The sequence below is a fragment of the Microtus ochrogaster genome, chromosome 5, assembly GCF_000317375.1.
Source record: "Microtus ochrogaster isolate Prairie Vole_2 chromosome 5, MicOch1.0, whole genome shotgun sequence".
In the NCBI taxonomy this organism is placed as follows: Eukaryota; Metazoa; Chordata; class Mammalia; order Rodentia; family Cricetidae; genus Microtus; species Microtus ochrogaster.
Window position 1 is genome coordinate 42,905,913 of NC_022012.1, and position 22,342 is coordinate 42,928,254.

At 49.5% G+C, this 22,342-nt stretch overlaps 1 protein-coding gene across 1 annotated transcript in view; it reads right to left on the reverse strand.

Annotated features, from left to right (window-relative positions):
* The window catches only part of LOC101984150 (zinc finger and BTB domain-containing protein 16), a 124,149-nt gene that overhangs the window by 9,476 nt on the left and 92,331 nt on the right, over nucleotides 1–22,342 (reverse strand). Inside the window, exon 3 of the mRNA XM_026779092.1 lies at nucleotides 18,273–18,370. Coding sequence (XP_026634893.1) covers nucleotides 18,273–18,370 — 98 coding nt within the window. The remainder of the gene's footprint in view (nucleotides 1–18,272; nucleotides 18,371–22,342) is intronic.

Below are 22,342 nucleotides of genomic sequence, written 5' to 3' on the forward strand. Positions count from 1 at the left end.
CCACCACCACCACCACCACCACCACCACCACCACCACCACCACCACCTCAGCACTATCAACATCTTCAAATCTACAAGTGTTGATTTGGAGGGTCTTACTTGACTACAGGCTCTGGTCCCCTTCTCCCTAGCAACTTCCGCGACTGGGCAATCAAAGCATCACAGTGAACAGTACAAGAGCTCACAACTGCCTCCTACTGTTAGGGCTGTGAAGGAAGTGGCTTCCTTCTACCCACGTTACACTGATGGCTACCAAGGCTCACATTATACTGATGGGTACCAAGGCTAATGATCGAGCCCGGGGAAGTCCTACAATGCTATGGTGCTGAGTTCCTCTTACAGTTAGTGATACAGAATGAACTCTAGAGCCTCACAGCGGATGGAACCAGATGCAGAGATCCACAACCAGGCACCAGGCTGAGCTCCAGGAATCCAATCGAAAAGAGGGAGGAGGGAATATATGAGCAAGGGAGGTCATGATCATGATGGAGAAATCTACAGAGACAGCTGAATCAAGCTCATGGAAACTCAGGAACTCTAGACCGACAGCTGCGGAGCCTCCATGGGACTAAACTAGGCCCTCTATATGTGGGAGACAGTGGTGAAGCTTGTTCTACCTATGAGGCCCCTGGCAGTAGAACCAACATCTATCCCTGGAGAATGAGCTAGCTTATTGGAGCCCATTCCCTATGGTGGGATGCCATGCTCAGCCTTAATGCGGGGTGGGGGGGGGGCTTGGCCGTGCCCCAACTTAATGTGTCAGATTTTGTTGACTCCCCATGGGAGCCCTTACCCATTGAGAGGAGTGGATGGAGTTTGGGCTGGGGAAAGGTACGGGGGCGGGGGCGTGAGGGGGCAGGAGGAGGGTTGGGGGTGAACTGTGAATGGAATGTAAAATGAAATCAAAAAATAAAAATTAAAGGGCACTGTCCACCTCCACATAATAGTTTAAATAAGAAACTGTATGAAGAACCTGGTGCACAGAAAGTGCCCAAGTCACCATTAGCAGGGTGGTTACAGACTGACTTCATGTCCTCAAGCTGATGAAGAGCAGCCCCCCTGGTTGGTGTCTCCCCTTGAATCCCCAGCTCCTGAGAGAAAAGCCCACTGTAAACAGTGTATACATGGGTACATGAGATACTCACTATCTCAAGTTCTTTGGATACATACCCCACTGCTTGGAAAGGAAGGCACGGCCACACTTATACGGAGTATCGTAAAATTACCAGCTCAAGAACAACTAGGATGTCCCCAACAGCAACAAAGGAAGGACATTCGGGGTCTTTGATAGTCACTACCTGAGCTGTGTGACCATGGGTGAGCCTTGCCTATCCCTCTGTAAATGATAGGTTTCAAAGTTTAAGAGAAAGAGGGAAAAAAACCTGAATGGAGCAGGGCAGGCAAGAAGCAGCTAGAAGGTCATGGCAAAGAAACCTTCCGTGATTACAAAAGGGAACGCGTAACGCTCACCGCCTTGGCACTGGGAAGGCTGGCTCTGGCTGCCTCCAGCAAGGGCCGGGGGCCTCCTTTCAGCAGAGAAATCTCTCTGGTGGAAACACCCTGTTCTATCGGATGGCCCAATGGAGCAGAGTCCGGTTCTGGAGCAATCATTAGCCAGGATCCACGATCACCAAAAAGGCCACACTGGAGGCTGAGCCCTAAGCCCCAGGGACACTGGACTATTGGGTGTTCAGAGAGCAGTTTGGCCTATGGGAGTTGGCATTGCCATCTTGGCTAGGTTCTTTTTTAAAACCAGAAAACTAATAATGGGAATTTCAGCCATTTTATGGGATACAAGAACTCAAACTCTAGACGTCTTCCTTGCTGACCTCCTTGTGGGATGTTCAGGATAGTAAGAGGGATTCCTCCTTGCATCAAGCATCCTCAAAGCTCTGTGTGTTACCTGAGCCTTGGAGCTCCTCTGATCTTTAGATTCTACACTCCTGGCACATCTCCAGATGCCTTGGTCCCAGGCTGACATGCTAGATGCATGTGAGCAAGCATCCAAATACACCTGCACACATGGACTGCTGCCTCCAGGGTAAGCTTTTCATGGCTTCTGGGACAGTAGAAAAAAAGAAAACCAGCTTAGTATGGCTGTACATACCTTTAATCCCAGCACTTGGAAGGAGGGGCATTTGAAGGATCTCTGTGAGTTTGAGGCCAGCCTGGTCTATATAGTGAAACCCTGTTGGGGGGCGGGGAGACAAAGCATAGCTACTACAAAGATGCCATACTGGGATTGGGGTTGTGCCTACCCTATGAAACGTCAAGCTTGTGCCGGCCACTGTCGTCGTCCCATCATCCCCTGACAGTCTATTGAGTTTGGGCTTATCTTCTGAGAGTGGGAAGCCTCCCTCCACCAAGAGCATTCTGATCCCCCCTTCCTTCAGGCAGTTCCTGTTTTTCTCACCAAGGAGATTGCCCGGTCTTCTCAAAATAGGCAGATCTCTTTGGAATTGCCATACAGGTAATTCTCTCCTCTCAATGCCACTTGCAACTTTGTGTGTGTGTGTGTGTGTGTGTGTGTGTGTGTGTGTGTGTGTATGCATGAGCGGGTGTTTTCCTTACATAATACTCATATTTCAGCACATGGCAAGACACAGGCTTCTGGAAGACGTCAAAGGCTGTAACAAGTGTGACCAGTATAGCTCATAGAGAGAAGCCATTTGTCAAGGCTCAGCAGGCCAATTCTACATTACTCCCTCGAGTGTGAGCTGTACCCGGCCCCAAAGATGGGGCTTCTCATCTAGAAATACCACCAGGAAGCAATACCTAGCTCTCCCAGATGTCAAGGCCAGGCTGTCTCCTCCGATATTCTCCTTTTGGCATCTATGGAAGCCAAAGGCCCTGTCACAAGAAACAACAGTATTCACTCAAAAGAGAGAAGTGGACTCTCACATTAGCACTCTGAAATGCCTAGAACAGACACGGTTTTCTGGGCTGACCTTCAGTTACCCAAAGTCCTTCCGTTTCACTCCCCCTGGGCATCCCCCTGGTACAGTAAGGCTTTGCTGAAGGCAGCCACCTCCTTGCCCCCCCCCACCCCCGCAGATCCCTCTGAAAACATTCCCATTACTCCTTGCCCTAGCTGAACCCCTTTACCTAGAACAGCAGGAGATTCCCACAGGATAAAGGCTAAAGAGCCTAGGAATCCATCCTAAAATCTGGACCTGCTAATCATTGAAAATGATTATCTTCATTCTCTCTCCCTACCCCCTCTCTCCTGGAGGATTCTTCAAATATACAGAGAAGAAACCCAGGCACCTGATCCTGTGGCACCGCTTTTGATGGCAACTGAGAAGTCCCTCCACCTCTTCTCCCACCACCCCGCCTTGGACCCCACGCCCAAGGGCCTGCCGTGATCCCGCTTCCTTCCTGTGACCCCCTCAGTGGCACCTCGAGGCTGCCAGCCTCTCCAGGCCTGCTGTGGCTTTCAGAAAACAGAGCGGGCCTATTTTTAGCCCTTCTCAGCCTAATAATACTCCCCGGCACCCATTCAGTTTAATCGCTTTATTGAGGACAAGAAGCGAGCTCTCCAGCCCGGGTGCTTCTGATGTTCGGAAGTAGTAAAATGTTCAAACTGGTTAAAAACGACACTCATTGGCTTGCCTTTGGTGTTCCTGAAACCCTAATTGTGGTTCCAGCCACGGATCTAAGGAACCTTGTAGGTTGCAGAGTCTGGCTCCCTGACCCCCTGCACCATAATTGAGGTGTTACATTACAATCCCAGCACTGCCGGCTTCAGGCTCAAAATTCAGAAGGCTCAAGGCGCCACACTTCTCAAAACAAAAATATTGCCTGTCACAATTAATGCCCATCTCCCCAACTGGGGGAAAAACATGACTGGCTGTTTCTGGTTCACTCTCTACAGAAGGTCCAGGGGGTGCAGGGGACGATGTCCAGGATGAAGCCCATCACGTTATTAAAGTGCCCCTGACAACTAAAATGACATCGAATTGCTGCCTGAAAACAGAACGGTTTGTTTGGTGTAATTAGAGGACCTGCGAATTTGGTGTGCGCAGAAAATAGACTGTTGGCAGCGCTTCCGCACGCACCTCTGAGACTGTGACTTCCAAAGTGTGAGGGTCAGCATTTGCAAGCGGGCAAGTGGTACCACGTGAACTCCACGCCACAGAAGTGGTAGCCCGCGACGCTCAGACAAGCAGTCAGCGTGGCATTATCCATAAAATAAACACAGTAAAATCGACTCAAAAGAGGTCTTACGCAAGTCTGAAGAACGCCTTCCCCTCTTTCCTTATTTGTTGTTGCTATTGTTGTTGTTAAGACTACAGTCTCGTTGCTAGGTAGTCCTGGCAAACCTGATACTCATTATGCCATCTAGGCTGTCCTCAAACTCTTGGTAATCCTCCTGTCTCAACGCTTAAGTGCTGGAATTATAAGCATATTCCACCTTGCCTGGACCCAACCCCAACCCCTTTTCCTTCTTTCGCGAGGCACCTGAAGCACCTTCGTAAGACTCCTGCATTCTGAAAAGCAGAGGGAGAAATGCCTCATTAACTTCCCTAGCTAATTTTACAATTTAACCAAACACCAGATTTCTGCCTCCATTCAGCGTTGATGGTGACAAACTTGCAATTGTGGAGACGGTGGGAACGATTGCGTCCAGGCTGGAAACTGAAGGCAGGGGCTAGAAAACAACACCAGGAGATGGTTCACTTAGAAACTAAAATAAAACCCAGCTCTAAAGGGGGCCTCTGGAGCAGAATTCAAGGCTGGGCAGGGCTGAGAAGTGAAGGAAGAAAAGCCAGGTCAGGCATGTGGTGTCAGGAAGATGGAGCACCTAAGTGACACTGACTCTTCCTGTCACCTTGCGGGGCAGGGGCTATATTGGGAAAGTCAAGTTACATGCTGTCCTCCTAGGGGCATGATTCAATGCTGATGGGTAGCAGGCCAAAGGCCAGCCAGGGCCACAGAGGACACGATTAACTTGGCCATGCCCTGGGGCTCCTTCCAAAACACACTCAAGGTCCAGTTGGCTACTGAGCCCAAGCTCTGAGGGAAACAGCGCCCCCATACGTCCTGATTATGATTTGGGCAGAGGTGGGGTTCAGTGGGGAAAGGCTGGGGTAGAGAATGTGTCACCACCAATAAGCTTACAGCCGAGAGTCCTCCAGGCATTGTTAAATGCCTAATTGGTCCTTGCCCATCCACACTGGACAGATCTCCAGACAGACAGACAGACCGAGACTCTGAGTCTCTCTTAGCACCTGGGTCAGGCGCTGCTCTCCGTGCCTGTGGAAGACACCGCCCTGGGTCTCTCCTTGTTCCTCCTGGGGCAATCCTGAAGCGTCCACCTGCTTCTCTGGATCCTCCATTCCACAACGTGTGATTCCAGACCCCAAGGCTCAATCAAGACCAGACTAGCTCACAGCAGGGCTCTCCCAGACACACTGAGCTGTCTCCATGGGAAGACTTAGGCTGGGGAGGCAGTAATTACCCAGGACAACAGCTTGTGCCCCCAAAGTCTCACCTCCAGGCTTTTGTCTGTCCTGGGCTCATTTCAGGAAAGCAAGCGAGGAAGACTCGAGCGAATCAGAAGTTTCAGAGCATTCTCCTTTTACCTGGAGTTACCTTGTTACTGGAACGACGGTGGCCTTGCATAATTACGCCAGCAGAACTCAGTGCCAATGAGCTCTAGGTGCTCAATTAGCTTCTAATAGCCAGCGAGAGAGCTGTGAGGTTTAATCCGCCTACCCCAGAAGGCTTTTTATCCCAACTACCTAATGAAAAGTTTAGAACTTGGGATTTTTTTTTTCCTTTTTCTCTGGCAAGTGAGAGAATTCTGTTCCAAATGGACTTGGCTGGGGGAAAAGAGAAAGAGTATGCCAACCAGTGGGGGACAGGAGAAGGGGGCTGAGCCTAGAAGAGGCATGTATGCCACACTGAATTCCAGACACAGCCACGTTCCTACAGCAGCCCTTGGCCCTGCCTTCAAGGCGAGGGATCCAGTCCACTCTTACCGAAGTACACACAGGGGCAATTTGCCTTGTGATCTAAGGAGAGGGGCTGGGGTTTCGGGCGACGTTCATCTGGGATAAACCCTCAAAGCTGAGGTCCTCAGGGTGGCCCCGTTAGATTCAGTTCCCCCGAAAGGCAATGCTCTAAACACGGCTTTCACGGGATGAGCCTTGTAGCACCCTCTCCCTTATTTCCCCATTGTCCTCTCTCGGTTTGCTTGAGGTTGCCCATAGGTTCTTGCACGCTGGAGAAGCACGCTTACCACTGAGCAGCAGTTCCCACCCTCAGTCTTCCAATGGATCCCAAGCTGGCCTATAATTCTCAATCCTCCTGCTCCAGCCTCCCAAGTGCTGGGATGCCAGGCACCACCCACCCACACCACGCCTGACAGAAGTTTTCATTTTCGTTGGAGTGCTTCTCAACCTGCCAATCAAGAGGACCACAATACCTTGGGGTACCTGAGAATCCTCAGATGCAAGACACCGGGTCCTAAGCCTTTGATGGTCACTATGGACACCAGGGACAGAACCTGGTTGGTTCTAGCTCACAGATGTTCTTGCTTCCTCTCATCTAGAAAAAACATGCCCCTCAGCCTGAGCTCCTCCTGGACACAAGGACACAAGCCAGAGGACTCCCCCCACACACACACACACATCTAAACATCACATACCATCTTCTGGACTACTTTCCTCAACCCCCACCTCACCCAAGGGATAGTTTCATGACTCTAAACTCCCACTTGTTGCCCTTGTAGGGACAGTAAAAACTTTCCCTTTCCGGGCTTATGTTATCCCTTCAGCTAACTCATTAGCAAGAGTTGTGTAAGGGCAGCAGTGCCAACTCTCGTCTGCCCTGCCTGGGTAGCACACCACTGACCCTCAGTTCAGCTGCTAACCACTGAGTTCAAACACGATGATGTTCTCCTCCCTCTAAGACAGAGCCACATGTGAGTGGGATCCAGCGTAGCCACTCACATCTCTCTGCTTCTCCACCTTCACAGTCCGGTTCACACTAGGTGAAAATTCCCCTCCCCACGCCCACCCCAGAAGGCTCTGCTGTTTGACAGTGGGCAAAACTAGTCTCGTATCAAAGGATACAGAGCATTGGACAAGGGCTGAAAGGCCAGGGGGACCACAACCTTACAAAAGGTCACACTACAAGATGCTGGACGCCTATGGGGCTAGAAACACCCCACACGCTTCCTCCTTTAAGAGTCACAGAACAAGCAAGTTCTCCCTTTTACTCCTGGGCCCAGGGTGCCTTTCCCAGGAGAAGATAGGAGACCACAGTTAGCTGTCTCTCTGTGTCCTTCTTTCTGTGGGGCACAGTGATGGAGAGGAATGAAAGGCACGGCACTGCTAAGCTCTCCCTGAAGGTGAAGCTGCATACTGACCCATGATCCTCTAGGGATGCTCCCAGGACCATCTTGCTGCAGCCCTCCAAAGCAATGCATAAGAGCGACAGCCATATATGTATCAGGCAATCACTGAACACACGCTACCCTTGTGGCCCAGCAGGAAAGGTTAATAAACCACTCCTGTTCCTGGTGGCTGGCCCAGTGCAAGGCTCTGGAGCAGCATCCAATATGGCGTTTCCCATCTCCGAGCCTCAGAAGAGGAGGCCTTCCTGGCCTTCGCTCTCTTAGCTCACCTCCCCAACCTGTAAGGCATTAGTAGGTAAACAAACAGTGAAGCGGGAATTGGGACACTCGAACGTGTGGAACCAGCATCAGGCACAAGGAAAGATCTAGGTAGGAACCCAGCTCTGCCACCCCTTGGCTTTCTGATCTCAAACAGGCTAAGCCGCGGATACTTGAAGGCTCAGTGTCCCCATCTATAAACAGCAGCAGCATGTCAAAGCTGTCAGCATGCCAGCACTGCACTATGCCTGGAACACAGCAGGCACACAGCAGATAAATGGCCTTTCTCCCCATCCGCATGCATTATCAGGCACCCAAAGCCATTCATTTCTTCAACAGACATTTACTGATTGCCTACTATGTGCTCGGCCACTGACAAGGTCCCTGCCTCCCTCTCCAGGTCCAGACTGCTGGTCCCAGGGCTTGAGGCAGCACAGGAGAGCCTCCAGTCCGTTTCCTGCCATACCCCCACCCATCTACACAAAAGGCGGTAGAGGTCTAACCACCATTCAGGTTCCTGTGCTACGTAGTATGGGGAACACAGGGATACATGAATCCTATGTTCCCAAGAGCCTAGGACCTAGTGCATGAAAGGGGACAACTGAATAAAACAAAAGAAACCAAAACAACAAAGCTCCGTTACAAGGAGGATGACAGGTTCCATAAGAGGGGACAGGCGAGGAGATGGCTGAGAGTGAGCAGATGCAGGAGGCCTCCTGTGCAGTCCAGCCAGGTGCACCCCAGGGCTGAGGGGGCAGCGTTGAAAAAGATGGGGAAGAAGGGAGCAGTCTCTGGTCCTGGCACCGTTCCTAGCACGGGAAACAGGCAGGATTTGATTTAGAAATGCCTAGAGACAGGTCAGAGACTCCTCTGACAATCCCGAAAACTTCCTGGACAGAGCCAGTCCCATGGAAACCCCAGTTGATGGGCATGTGGGGCGGGTGAATCGCTGAACGACTGCCCCCTGTAGTAGAACAGCCTTGCCATGGAAAAGGGAGGGTCTCCTCCTGAGGAGGGAGGGGCCGGGCGAAAGAGGAGGGGGTTGGTGGAAATATGGTTGAGGGGGAGGGCAAACCAGCACAGGGAATTTATTCATTGGAGTTGTTTTACTACCTAATTAATTCAGTCATTTCCAAAACAATTTTATTTATGTTCTGTTTACCACATCAAAAGTGTATGTGGGTGTGGGGGCGAATCTTAAAATGCTAAAATAATACCCCGAGGCATCTATTTTAATCAGTTTTTAAAAAAAATTAAAAGGGGTAAGGGGAGAGTTGAAAAGAAAAAGGAACTATCTCTGTTTTTTCTATACAGTCTCTCCCAGTCATGAGAGAGAAAAAGGGAAAGAGAGAGAGAGAAACAGCCAAGCCCTCTCTGAGAGCCTTCCTGGCTGCTGAAAACCGAGCTTGTCAAAAAAAACAAATCCATAATGGCCCGAGGCTCCTCTCCAATCTATTTTCTGCTCAGCTGGTTTTAAATGAAGTTATTATGAGTCATTAAAACACCCGCAAGCCAGTGGAAGTCAGCCAATTACAATTTTAAATTTAGCCTGTTCTCTGCCCCATTCTCTTGTTTTCTTCCTTTGCCCACAGAATGCTGCTGCTGTTATTTTTTCCCCTCCCTTCCTTTACCCAAAGTGGAAGAAACAGTTATGAAAATGCATACTATTGCACACCATGCAGAACCATTCATGGGAAACCCAAATTATTAAATTTTAAAAAATGCAAACTTCAACCCCTGTTCCCCCACCCCCCACCAAAGTCAACCTGGAGTCTCAGCCTCAGCCCTCAGCCTTAGCCTCTGGGGATTCCTCCAAGAAACTCTGCTCTGTTGGCCTGAAAGGTCAGAGGTTATTTTGAAAATGAAAAGGTTCTTTGCTGGGGTCTCGTTGAGAAACGCTCCTTCTATCCATCCGTCAACGGGTTCCTATAGGAACCCAAGGTAGGGGGTGCCACCAACATTCAAAAATTAACAACCAACAATGAAGCCAAAGGTAAAGCTGGGTTTGCAGCCAGGCACGAATGTCAGTGGCAGTCACTAGATATCATGAGCTCATTTTGTTTTTAAATCTTCAAGGTAATGGCCTGCGTGGGCCCATTATAGCAGAGGAACAATTTTGAGTATTTCATGTAAGCACTTCGTCTTGAACTCCTTTTTATTCATACTTGTGCATACAGACACATGTGCATGTATTGTCTGATGAAAATACTGCCTCTTATTTTGATTATCTGTTGGTGGTGGCGGTAGGGGTGTGTGTGTGTGTGTGTGTGTGTGTGTGTGTGTGTGTGTGTGTGTACGTACGTACGTACGTACATCAGAGGACAGCCCTGTGAAATAGGTCTTCTCCTTCTACCTTTACACAGGTTCCAGGGATTAAGCTCAGGGCACCAGGCTAGTGCAGCAGGCACCTTTACCCACTGAGCTACCTCACTTTAGTTACAGGATATCCATTGATTCAAAAATACCGATCCAAGCTTTCTGTGTGGCAAGCATTTTTCCAGATCATAGGTATAGGAGAATGATTGGCAAGGGTGGTCTGGAGGCTTCCATGCTCTGATAGGTATTCAGTAAACACCTGTGTGAGCATGGGGTCTGAGGAGCAGTGTCCAATAAAGGCTTTGCAAAACCTAACCCTGTTTTTCTATCTACCAAATCCACCTAAAAACAGTATGTACAAAGAAGCCAGGGCAGAGCGCACCCACTCTGGTCCCCTGAAGGTAAGAAACCAGCACGTGGAAGGTCCAAGTGCTTCGACCTTTCTCTAGGCATGTCCTCTCTAGGCCTCTGGGCCAGAGTGATCTAAGTTCCCATTCTGACGGTTGCCCGACCTCTAAGCTAAGGAACGCTGAGGGTGGTAACAAAAGAGACAGACAGACCAACAGACAGATGAGAGAAGACAGGCTAAGGAAGACGGCGACTAAGACAGATGAAGAGACAGGAAAGAAGACAGAAAACACACAGCAGTGTCAAGCGACGGCTCCCGCTGACACAGACATGGGGACGGTGACAAAGAGATAAGTGAGCCTGGAGGAGACTGGGGGGAAGTGGAAGCAAAGGAGAGAAGAGCTGCAAAATAAACACCTGCCCCTGCAGAGGGAGTGCTGAGAGGAAGAGCAGCAGCGTGATGGACAGGGCAGGACACTCTGCAGGTGCAGGCCTGGACGCCACACCACACAGGCCCCACTTGGCTCAAGGACTCGGGAACTGAGGCTAGAGGGAAAGACAGCCATGGGAGCCCACCCAGGAACACATTTCTGTCAAGAGGCGGATCTAGGAAGTCCAGCGAAGGTGTAAAGACTCTGAGAATAACAAAACGCCGTTGCTTTCAGGTCCATCCCATAAAAATGGTCCTGCGCTCCAGTCCTATCCTCCTCCTTCTCAGCCAAAACTCAGGGGCTTGGAAAGATGTCCAAAACCCAGGCAGGATGGAAGGAGCGAAGGAGAGAAGATTCTAGCAAGCAGCAGACAGACAGATGTCTTATCCTCTCCTCCAGGGCACCATTCATTCCTAAGAGGAACGTCACCAGCTAGCTGAGCAAACTCATGCTGCGGTGGGAAAGGAGGTGTGCCACCCTATTTGGGGATGGAAAGATCACCGAGAGAGAGCGAGAGTGAGAGACAGAAAGAGGGAGAGAGGAAAGGGATATTACATAATCTCCACTTTCTTTCTTCCACCCTTAAAGTCATGTTCTATCTGACAGGCTCCTCTCCGAGCGGGGAAAAATGACAAATCCAATCCAAAATTCAACAGCCTGCGTTCTGTTCGGAGAGCACACAGTGTACTGTACAGCCCATAAAACTCCAAACAGCCTCCAGACACTGCCGCAATCGTCCTCCATCAAAACACTTTGTCTTGCATACAAAAATAAGATACAGCGCTGAACAGAATACAAAATCAGCCCATTACAGTACAGAGAGACTGCTACTTAGCAACGAGGGGGCTCTAAAGCCTCAGTGCTCTACAGGAAGCAAAATCTGTCGAGCCTGTTGGGCAAATGATAAACATTAGCAGTATTAAAAAACACAAAAGCCATGTAAATGGATAGACATAATGTAGAAACGAATTTATAGAATAAATTGGGAGAGGGGGGCTGGTGGGGTGTGGGGAGAAGCTGGGGATCCAGAGGGATAGACAGAATGAGCTCCCCAGTCCTGCTACAGTACCATATATGTGTGTACTAGGGGGGTTGTGAACCCTATCTTCACACAGGTTATGGGTGAAGGGCTGGAAGAGAAGCGGTGGGGATACTGCTGTTTAATACAAAGACCTGCAAAGAATTTCCCCAACTTTCTCAGTCCAGTTAGCCTTAGGTGAAGCCTTGCAGGCTTTGGGACCTCAAAGTATATATATGCTCAGTGATATTAAGGTGGACGGATGTGGAGGACTCATCTTCCTAGGACTAGCATGGCGCCCTAGCATATGAAACTCAGTGTAAACAACCCCCCGCAGGGGGGTGAAAACCCACCCACCCAAACAACTAAACCCAAACCAGCTTGTGTGGGCTGGAAAAATCAGTGTATTTCATCAGGTGAAGGGGAAGAACACTCTGGCTAGGAGTCAGCGGCAGGGTTTCGGATCCCAGCCAAAACAGGAGCTAAAAAGCAAAACCATATTCTCCTGCTCTCAGCTGAGGCTCTTGAGGCAGAAATGGAGAAGGGGCGGGAGAGGGGAGGGGGCTACAGGGGAGGGGGAGAATGGAAGGGGCAGGAAAGAAATGTATTTTTCATCAGCCCCTGTATAATTTATAAACAGCATTAAACAGTTTTTGTTTTCTTTCTCCTCTCTCCCGTGTAGGGGCTTGGACTGCAGTCAAGCCTGCATTAATTTCTGCTTTGGGTACAGTGTGTTCTTGGAGACGCATCTGCAAGCGATCATAAACTCTCTGGAATGCTGGCAGAACATCCAGACCTGCCGGCAGGCCAGTGACGACACCACTCTGGGAAAAAGTTCAGGAAGCCAGCCAAATTCAGAGGAGGGAGAGGAAGAGCGAAAAGGGTGTTCAAGAGAGAGACGGGAGGAAGTGCTTTTCCAGCTCTTTCCTCTGTGCCACCCCAGTGTGTGGACCTCGGGGCCCCATTGCCAACAGGAATGCTCAGTGGGTGGGCACCTCTCAAGATCTGGGTCTCCCAGTAAAGAGCACCCCCCCACCCCGCTCCAGGAGTCTCCAGTTTTACCCTGGTGGCAGAAAGGAAAGTTGGTGTCCTCTGGAGAGGAGACAGGGTAAAGGATTGGCTACAGACTCCCCTGTGCCTGGCCAACTCCCAAGCCCCGGTCCTGAGAAGCCATCTTTGAACTCTAAGGCAGCCTTTCTGAGGACCTCTTTGGGGACCCCTCACTTAGCAGTCACAGGGACTTGCTAGCTGCCCTGTTTTTCCTCCTCCTCTGTCTTTAAGAACCCTGAAGTCAAAAGCTAAGTGTTACAAGGAGGGAGGGGGAGGGAGAGAGGGAAGAAACCAGGTCAATTCAGTGATCTTTGCCAACTTGTTTTTTTTTTTTTTCCCCTTGATCACAGGGGCCAAAGAAAACCAATCTTGCTTCTGGTCCCATCTTCCCTGTCACTTTCACCTGCTCCATGGATAACTCAGGCCTCAGGTATTGTACCAGGGCTACCCCATGGTCTTGTCGGAATTGTAAAACCCATCACCCTAGGCCTTCACTCTCCTGCTGTGGCTCAGTACGGACACAAGCCTAGTCACAGGGGTGGGTGCTCAATCAGCATGGCTAATATCTCTTAAGCACCAGTGCAAGCAGGGAAGGCGTGTGTGAGGCATTCCCACCCTGACAGCTTACCCTAGGGTAGGAAGCTTGGGATTCCACACTGCAGCCATGTCCAATATAGACTACCTGTCTTGACTATCGAGGGGGCCAACTGATAGCCAAAGCTCAACAGTCCCTTAAGGGAAAACAAGGTTGCTTCCTTCTCTATACGTTAGTGGCTCTCCAGTGCTGGGGAGTTACAAATCATTTTGCCCCTCCATGCCTTCCATAGTCTTGCCTCGTCCCCATGCTAGGCCCTGCACGCCTTCCTCTGCCCGCCCCCCCACTCTACCCACATACTCCTCTCCAAGCAACACTGTTCTCCCCACAGTCAGGCCTCCCGTGATCCCTCCAGAGCACTTTTCTCGCTTCCATTCGAGATCCACCTCTTCTGAACCTCTCCTATACTTCCTTCTTGACACTCGGTACTATTCTTTCACCACTGTTTTATAACCGACCTGATCTTTCCTACTAGACCAAGTTCCTGGAGGGGAAGGGTGCGCTGACATCCATCACTGTCAAAGGCACTCGACCTCACTCGTAATTAGTGCTTATTAAACATACACTCGTTCCAAAAGTGAATGATACCCCCAGAATGGGACCTGACCACCTAGACACCCAGACCCCTCCCAGTAAACAGCCTTGTCCAAAATAGGGCAAGGAGTTGCAGTGTGCTTCTAAGCCTGCAGTATGTCATGCCAGGGTGTGGCAAGTTCAGAACCCACTGAGCCACAGCCTATGGTCTGTGGTCTGTCTAGCCCCACATTCCAGCTGGAAATCGTCTCTTTAGAAAAAGGAAAGGCAAAGAGTTGGGGACCCATAAATGCTTCTGGGCCTGATCCCCATGGGAACGGGGCAATAAACGAGACCTCAGGGTCATCTCTGGACATGGGTGATGGGCTGAAGGGTATTCCGCTCCCTGCCCCAACCCTACCCCAAATTTGGCAGAAACTTGAATAAAGTTATTGCTCTTCCCTCGATGAGGCACACCCCTAATCCTCAAGCGCTTCTGATCCCGAAAACCATCTCTAAAATCCAGAACTCGGCCAGATCACTCATTAGTTAACGAGTTAGGTTGTTGGTGGTTAATTTAAACTTATTGTTATCACCAGGTATATCTCATAAACATTTGGGTAGTTAACGCATTCAAATCGGAATAGAAACTTCAATTAAACCAAACATTACTACCACCATTTAGGGCCTTAAAAAAAAAAAGAAAAAGAAAAACACAACACAACTAAAAAAGAGAAAGTAAGAAGGGGAGGGGAGAAATAGCAGGCTCTCAGAAGGGCCTCCTACAGGGCAAACTTCTAATTAAACAAATTGTCAATTTCAACACAATGAAAACTGATTTAAGAGTGTAAATTTAGTATTCTAGTCACTGCAAATAAGAGCTTGCCTTGTCGGTCTCCTACAGGCTGATTTCATCTGATAGGGAAGTGAAGGGAGAGGACGGATGCAGAAGGGGTGAGGCTAAGGCGAGCGTGCCCCGAGCGCCTTCCTTACAGAAACAACATGGAATTCAGTGCACCCTCTCCTCCAGCATCGCACAAACCCTTGTTTTCACCCCACCCCTTCTAGATTAGAAAAAAAAAAATAATCGCGTATGATGACAAACTTGGCAGAGCACTCACTGTACATACTGTACCCACAAGCCTGGCTCCCAGCCAGCCCTGGCTCAGCGCCAGGACTACAATAACAAACACAGGCTGTGCTAGCCAAGAGGGGGTGGGGCGGCCAGCACAAGCAAGCAAGGGAGGAAGGGAGAGGCATGCAGCTCGGTGGAGCAGAAGAGACAAGCCGGGATAAGCCTGGCAAGGGCAAGGCTGAGGGAGCAACCAGGACCCAGGCTGGAGTTCTTTTCTTCACAGCATGTTCTTGAAAAAAGAAAAAAAAGACAAAAACAGGTTCCCCAAGCCCTGGGCAACTACTGATCTTCCCAATTCCAAACCTTTTCTCTCAAAAAAAAAAAAAATGGGTCTGCACTATAAATCCTTAGGCTGGTCTCACTGTCACCTCCCCTAACACAGTCTTCAAACCAGAGAAGCAAAAAAATATGTGCTATCTATAGCATGTTCCAGGCCAGCCATTGTGTGTGTATCAAAATAGACAGACAGATAGATAGACAGACAGACAAAAACTTGTCTTGTTTTTTTTAAGACAAGGTAGCATGTAGCCCAGGCTGGCCTTGAATTTGCTATGTGGCTGTAGCAGGCCTTGAGTTCCTGAGCCCCTTCCCTCTACTTCCCAGGTGCTGAGATTATAGGTATAGATCACCAAGCCCAGCATAAAACAAATCTCCCCTAGAGCAATAGGGTTCTCTTAGCTGGTGTAGGTGTTGCTACAAGTCTGGGAACCCCTCAGCCAAGCCCTAACCTGCAGCAAGCTCAGATCTCTGCAGGGAGCAAAGTGGTCTAGCCTCGCTGCCCTTTGGGGCTATGTGAATGTCAAGACACCCCTGTGCAGGACGAAAAAGGAAGGACTGGGAGTCTCAGACTCTGCAGGCTAGCTGTGTGTGAGGGTGAATTCAAACAAAATGGTGACTCATCGCCAAGTCCTCCTTCACAAGGGCATTGACAAGTGGATTTCAGAGGGGCCAATCATGTAATACAGCCAGGCTTCAGTGGCCAATACATCAGCACTGAATTGGGAAGGTAAGGAAGCACAGCCCACTTCTTGAATCTTAGGAAGCATACAAATAAGTCTATGGGACCCTGACGTGGTACCTCTGATAGGACGAAAGTGACTCCCCCCAGGGACCCAACCACCCACCGGCTTACAGTGAAGTGATGCAAAGCCGCTATCTTGTCAGAACTGGGGGCACCAAACCCACCTAACAATAAGAGCTCAGCAGCTCTTGGCATGCCTCAGCCACACCCACCAACACTGCAGACATGACTTTTACAGCAGAGATGGTAGCCAAGTCACGCCTGTGCCCACTGCCTGGATGAGGGCCAGGAGGTTCAGTGTGTCCCCATTCCATCAAGCCCCTCAGCCATGAAAGGATTTCTGCTGTTGGCGAGACGAGCCAGGACCTTAGAGTTCTCTTGAGTGGTTCATCAGATGCCCAAGCTATATTCCTTCATTCAATAAGTACTTGCTGATGGCAGGCAATGTTCTACACATAACACAGACCCAATCCTGTGCCCTACCACTTTGCTGTCTGGTAAGGAGAATGAAGAGAGGTTGTACCTACCAGGCGCCTGCCACACATGGGCATAGTGGGAAAGAGACTGTGTGAGCCTACAAGGTCTCCGAGTTCAACATTCCCGCTTTACGGACAAGGGCGAGGAGACTCAGAAAGGCCAAGTTACCTCATCAGGAGGCAGGTGACCAAGTTTCTTAGGCTGCATCTTCCTGCCTTTCAAGATGGGGAGATAAGGCAAGCCCAGAAATATAACACGGGGAAGAAAGATTGTGCTCAAGGACAGCATCAGATACAGAAACACGGGCATGATTACTTCTACCAAAGGAAGGCATGATTACTTCTGACTACAAGTCGGGAGTGGTCAAAGGCGATCTCGTTTTGAAAGGGGTCTGGAAAAACCTGGAAAGACGGGAGAAGTTCTCTGTTATGCAGACAGAAAGGGGTGAACAGAACAAACCATCTGATAAGCAATGAGTAAGTGGAATCACGTGGGCTACGCAGCAAAGTTTCTGTGGGGTACTACAAAGCTGCCAATGAGAATTTATACCATCATCCACCCAACAAATTGGAGGAGGAATAGTAAGCAGACAGCCCACCAGGCAGGCAGCATCTGGGGTGAGGTGATGAGGCATGCCCTGGGGTGACAGCTTCCAGATAAGGAAGAAGGAAAGAGGTCTAGGTAGGGACCATGATATCTGTGAATCGCCAGCTGAGCCAGGGAACTTTCTGTGGAGACATGTAGTATTCTGTCACCTAATTCTCAAAACAGAAAAAAAAATCACTTCTATGTTGGGGAAGCACCTGCGAGAGAGAGAGAGAGAGAGAGAGAGAGAGAGAGAGAGAGAGAGAGAGAGAGAGAGAGGGAATGAATTTGGCCATAGTCACGTAGCTAGTGTCTTGTCACGGGAAGGGATGGATCACGTGTTAAAACTCTGGGAGGACATATTGCTGAGGCAATATGGCCAAAGCAGAGGCAGCTACTGGTAGACACCCACATAAGGGAGCAAGACCAAAGCAGACAGCCTTCTTTTCTCCCCGAAAATATGAGTGCAAGGTTTAAAGGCAAAGCTACTAGGGAGAGAAAAACTGGCAGGGCAGTTCCAGCCTTTACAGTAACAGGCAGGCTGTGCCCTCAGCTCAAAGGTTGCAGCGTCAGATCTGCAGGCTCCTTCCCTGTACCCACCCCACCAGGCACGCAGGGTGTCAAGGGCTTCTCCCCTTTCCACACACCTCTTGGGGCAGAACAGTTTTGCCCAAACATGAACAAAATTACGAGCAGCCACGTAGTCAACCCCACTAGAATTGGATAAAATTAACTTGCAAAAGACAGCATGCTATAACTAGCTTTGAGTTCCAACCTTTCTATATCTATTTAATTAAAGGCTCTTGTATAATGTGAGCCCAATAGTCAGATTCATTAGACAGCAAGAACCTAATTCCACAACTGTTTCTGCTAATGAAACTGCAGTCTACTTTGGAAGGTAGATCGCACAGGGCATGGGTACCAGTGATGGCCTGGGAACCCCAGGGGAGAGCATGAGGATGGGTTTCTTTGATTGGGCACATTCTCAGGGTGGCTTTTCTGTTCCGTGAAACGGGAAGGAAGATCCAAGGGACAAGGTGGACCGAAGCCCCGGCTGGCAGTGAAGACAATCAGACCATGGCCAGCTCCGAGCTGAGAGGGAAAATGGGCAGGAGGTAGTTGTCTGTACCAACATGGGGCCAGGGAAGGAGGCCTTGCCTACCTGAATGAGCCAGTAAGTGCATTCTCAGCCGCAAACTATCCAGGAACCGTTTTCCGCAGAGCTCACACCCGTACGTCTTCATCCCGCTGTGCAGTTTCCTGTAGAAGAGAGGAGAAGACAGGTCGCCGCTGCTCCAGCTGGACAGAAGGCAGCTCCCCACCACCACCACACACATCTGCAGGCTTGCACAGCCATTCCCAGCCGTGGGAACAGGAAGAGATCCCAGTGAGGAGGAGAGAAGAGTCTCATCTCACCCTGATTGTGGGACAGTCTCCCTGGGCCCCCAGTGTCCATAGACTCTTGTAGCCATTCCTAATCTTGTTCCTAGAAGTGCAGGTTACTTCTTATCACTTTAAACACGGGTACTCCGACTCAGAAATCAGATGTGAGTTCAGAGGGCTAACTGTCAATCATGGATGGAGCCCTTCTGGCCTTTGTTACCTCAAGGCAGCACTAACTCAACCCCTCCCCCACAAAGACACAGAGACACACAGACACTAAATTGTGCCTGATTCAAGCAAGCTCTTGCCACCTGCTAGACTCAGAAGGCTGCAACAGTGTCTTATCTTTCTCCCCATTTCCAACGTTCAGGAACTTTCCCAAGAAGCCTAAGGATGCTTCTCTTTCAGTATCCAGATATCTTTGAATAGCCATGACCTACCCCACACACCCAAGAGACAGAAGAATTTAGCAACACTGAATACTTTCAATCTAGAATGAGGTTCTTTAGCCTATCAAGGGTCTTCCATGCATGCCATCTCACTCACCACCATTAGGATTCTATGTAGTGGCATGCTATGACCCTGGCAATAACCGGTTACAGACTCCGAGACAAAGCTACCTCTTAGCCTAACTCCCTGCTGCGGTGTTTCTTTCCTGATCCTTTGCCATGGGGTTGGTCAGCTACAAGGAACCCAGTGGACCAGAAAACAGAGAGCTGAGCAGTGGGAAGGGATCCGAGTACTATGTGAGCTGGCTCCATATGCTGACTGCCCCTCTCTGCCACACTCTTGTTCTCAAGCGCCAATGGTCACGGCTGGATCCAGGATCCAGGCACAGCTACCCTAGTATCTGTGTCTTTCCTGTCACTAAGGACCAGGGCAGAGAGTGGTAGCCAGAGACAGGATGTGAGGGCAGCGGGGCAGGTGTGAGGACTTGAGTTCTTTGAGATCCTGGACCACTGCTAATCCAGAATGGTCACGTGTTCAGACCACAGTGGGCTTTGGAGCTAGTGCTGCCCATGCTTGAGAAAACTGGGTAGTATGTGCTCAGACTGGCAGTGCCCATATCACAATGGCAGCCAGGCACACACTGATACCTACTTGCAGACCCCCACACCGGTGCTAAAATCACTCAGTGCACCCCAGCGGAGACTCTGTAGTGTGCCAGACAATGGGCCAACCGTAGCAAGAGGACAACACCCGACACCATGCGTGCAGCCTTCAGATAGGGATCACAGACAGTTCTCTTTGCAGAACTCTTTCTCAATCACATTGTTCTGTTTGCTGCCTTCCTCTTCCCCCTTGCCAAAGACAAATGATTTCCCAAGCACAAACACATAAACACACACGGTCTCCCACAACACTGCTGGGCGCCCCACCCATCCCCCACGAGTTTATCTCACTCTTGGCTGTGGCTGATCTATCCAAATTGAGAAAGAGGACAGAACATTTTAACTGAACATTCTTTACTCTGATTATATTTCACAATGTCAGGGTACTGGGGCATGTCCTAATAGTGTTTGGGGCAAAGTATGCTTTTAAGTAGGTACCCAGGAATCACCACACACACACACACAGGTGGTGTGGGGAGCAAGCGCAGTGGCACACTCCTGTCGCTTTGCACGGACATGATAAATGTTTGTCTTTCTAAGAGATACCTACACACCACAAAGTCTCTTCAAGGGTAGATTCCCCGGTACTTTCCTGAAATTTGGCTATGAATTGGGTTCAGCTGATTTTCACTGTTGTGTTTTGTTAGCTTCCATGGGTACCCATGTCTGGGAGCATGAAAGGACACACCTCATGTGGCTTTGTTTTCCCAAAGGACAGTGGAATGCTCAGTCTTCAGATCTGGGGGATACTCCCCACCAGCCTTCCTTCGATCCTCCCTCAAGGGTTCCAGATCAAATCTCTCACCCCAGTGAACACTCCTAAGTAACAGCATTGCCTTTTCCCTGGATATGAGGAGATTTGCTCAGCAATTGCTGAAAGTGGTTTTTCTTGTAGTTGCCAACCAGACTGGCTCCATGTGAAAGGTGATGCTTCCTGCCTAAGGATAGCAGGGTATAAGTGGGAATACCTAGCACACAAATGCATGATTCACACTCTTATCCTGACCTAGCCCAGGCAGGCTGCCTTAAAGACACTGAACAAGTCATGTTGTCATAATCGCTTGAAGTTTATTTTATTTTCTTGAGGCAGCGTCTCACTCTGTAGCCCTGATAGGCCTGTAACTTGATGTGTATAGATCAGGTTGGTCTTGAATTCTCAAAGATCTGCCGGCCTCTGCCTCTCAAGTGCTGGGATCATAGGTGTGCGCCGCCACACCCACCAACCAAATTCTTTCTAATTTGTAAAATTAAACAGCTTATTAACTAAAATTTTAGGTGAGATAAGCTTTTATTACTCAAAAGTCTTTATCCATATCCTTTTGACCTGGCCTCCAAAGAGTTCTTATAAGGGACACTATTATTATTTTCCTGGGCCATGATCTGCTTGTCACCATGTATTGTGATATACTGAAACACCCAGGCCATCAGACCATATGATACAGCAAACAAAACTCTAGACTCAACCCAGAAATCTGTTCATTTTAAAAACCTTCGAATTCATAGGACCCATATTTTCTCTTTCTTCCTGTGAAAGAAACTTCTAGAAGTCCACCAGATGCCTCTCCTCAGAACCATTTCAGCCACTCTGACTTTTCAAGTCTTTGGTGATACTGGTGCTGTGTCTTGCCCAATTCCCAGGGGAAGCACACTGCCCTGAAACTGACCTACTAACTCAGTGCCCCACACAGGTTCCCAGAGACCAGCATGGCACCCGTGTGAGTCCACACGTAGCAGAGGACAAGGGTCAGACTTCATTGGCAGGGAGAGGAAGGCCAGGCACACAGAGTTCAAAAGAGAAAGATGGGCAAACTCACTGGCCTGCCTGGGACTTCAGGGGAGGCCTATACAAGGAGCTTGTTCATTTAAAACAAAATCTTAAAAATGATTGTTGACACAACGAGGAAGACAGTCTGAAGCCGAGCCTTCTCCCACTTCTGAGAAAACTCAAGTGGCAGAGAAGAAGAAAGAGCGTTCTACAGACCCAGCAACCAGCAGATCCTGTCACAGTCTTCAGAAGAGCCCCTGCGGCAACAGACTCCCAGCTAAAGCAAGATGACAACTCTGAATGAGGTCACTGTCCCCCTCTTTACCCACGGTCACCACTCTCTGCAGGGATTTAGACCAAACTGCCAATCTACAGGCCTTTCTCCTCTCCATGTTCAACATGCCTCCCCGATCCTGCCCTGTCTTTTCACAAGGCCAAAGTTCTCATTTCCCTTTACGCTGCCACCAATGATGCTGGAGTTCCCACGCACTATTCTCCAAGAGGAAGCCACACTGATGGACACCATTTTGATAGTAACCTGGTTCTAGAGTCGATCAACCCTCTGTATATACCCTGAGTAGAGGACAGGCTTCAGGTCCCTACTTACTCTTTATGGTGACCCGTCTCAGACAAATGCCTGATCTCCTGATCTAATAGGTAACATCACCGTATAGGGAACAGGTGTTCGCTTATGCCACAGAAGATAAAAACATCCATTCCTGACCATTTCTACCTACCTTCTGCAGGAAGCCAAATCATTAGGAGAAATTAGATCTAAGCAAATCTGAACCTTTAAACAACACGACAGGACTCTTTTGTTGTTGTTTTTCTCATCATTTATATCACCATGCCCCTCTCACTAACAAAGCCACTGTGGCCAGGTTGTCACTGGGACATGTCTGTGCTCACTGAATCTGGAACTCAAGAAGACCAGGTTGTCACTGGGACATGTCTGTGCTTACTGAATCTGGA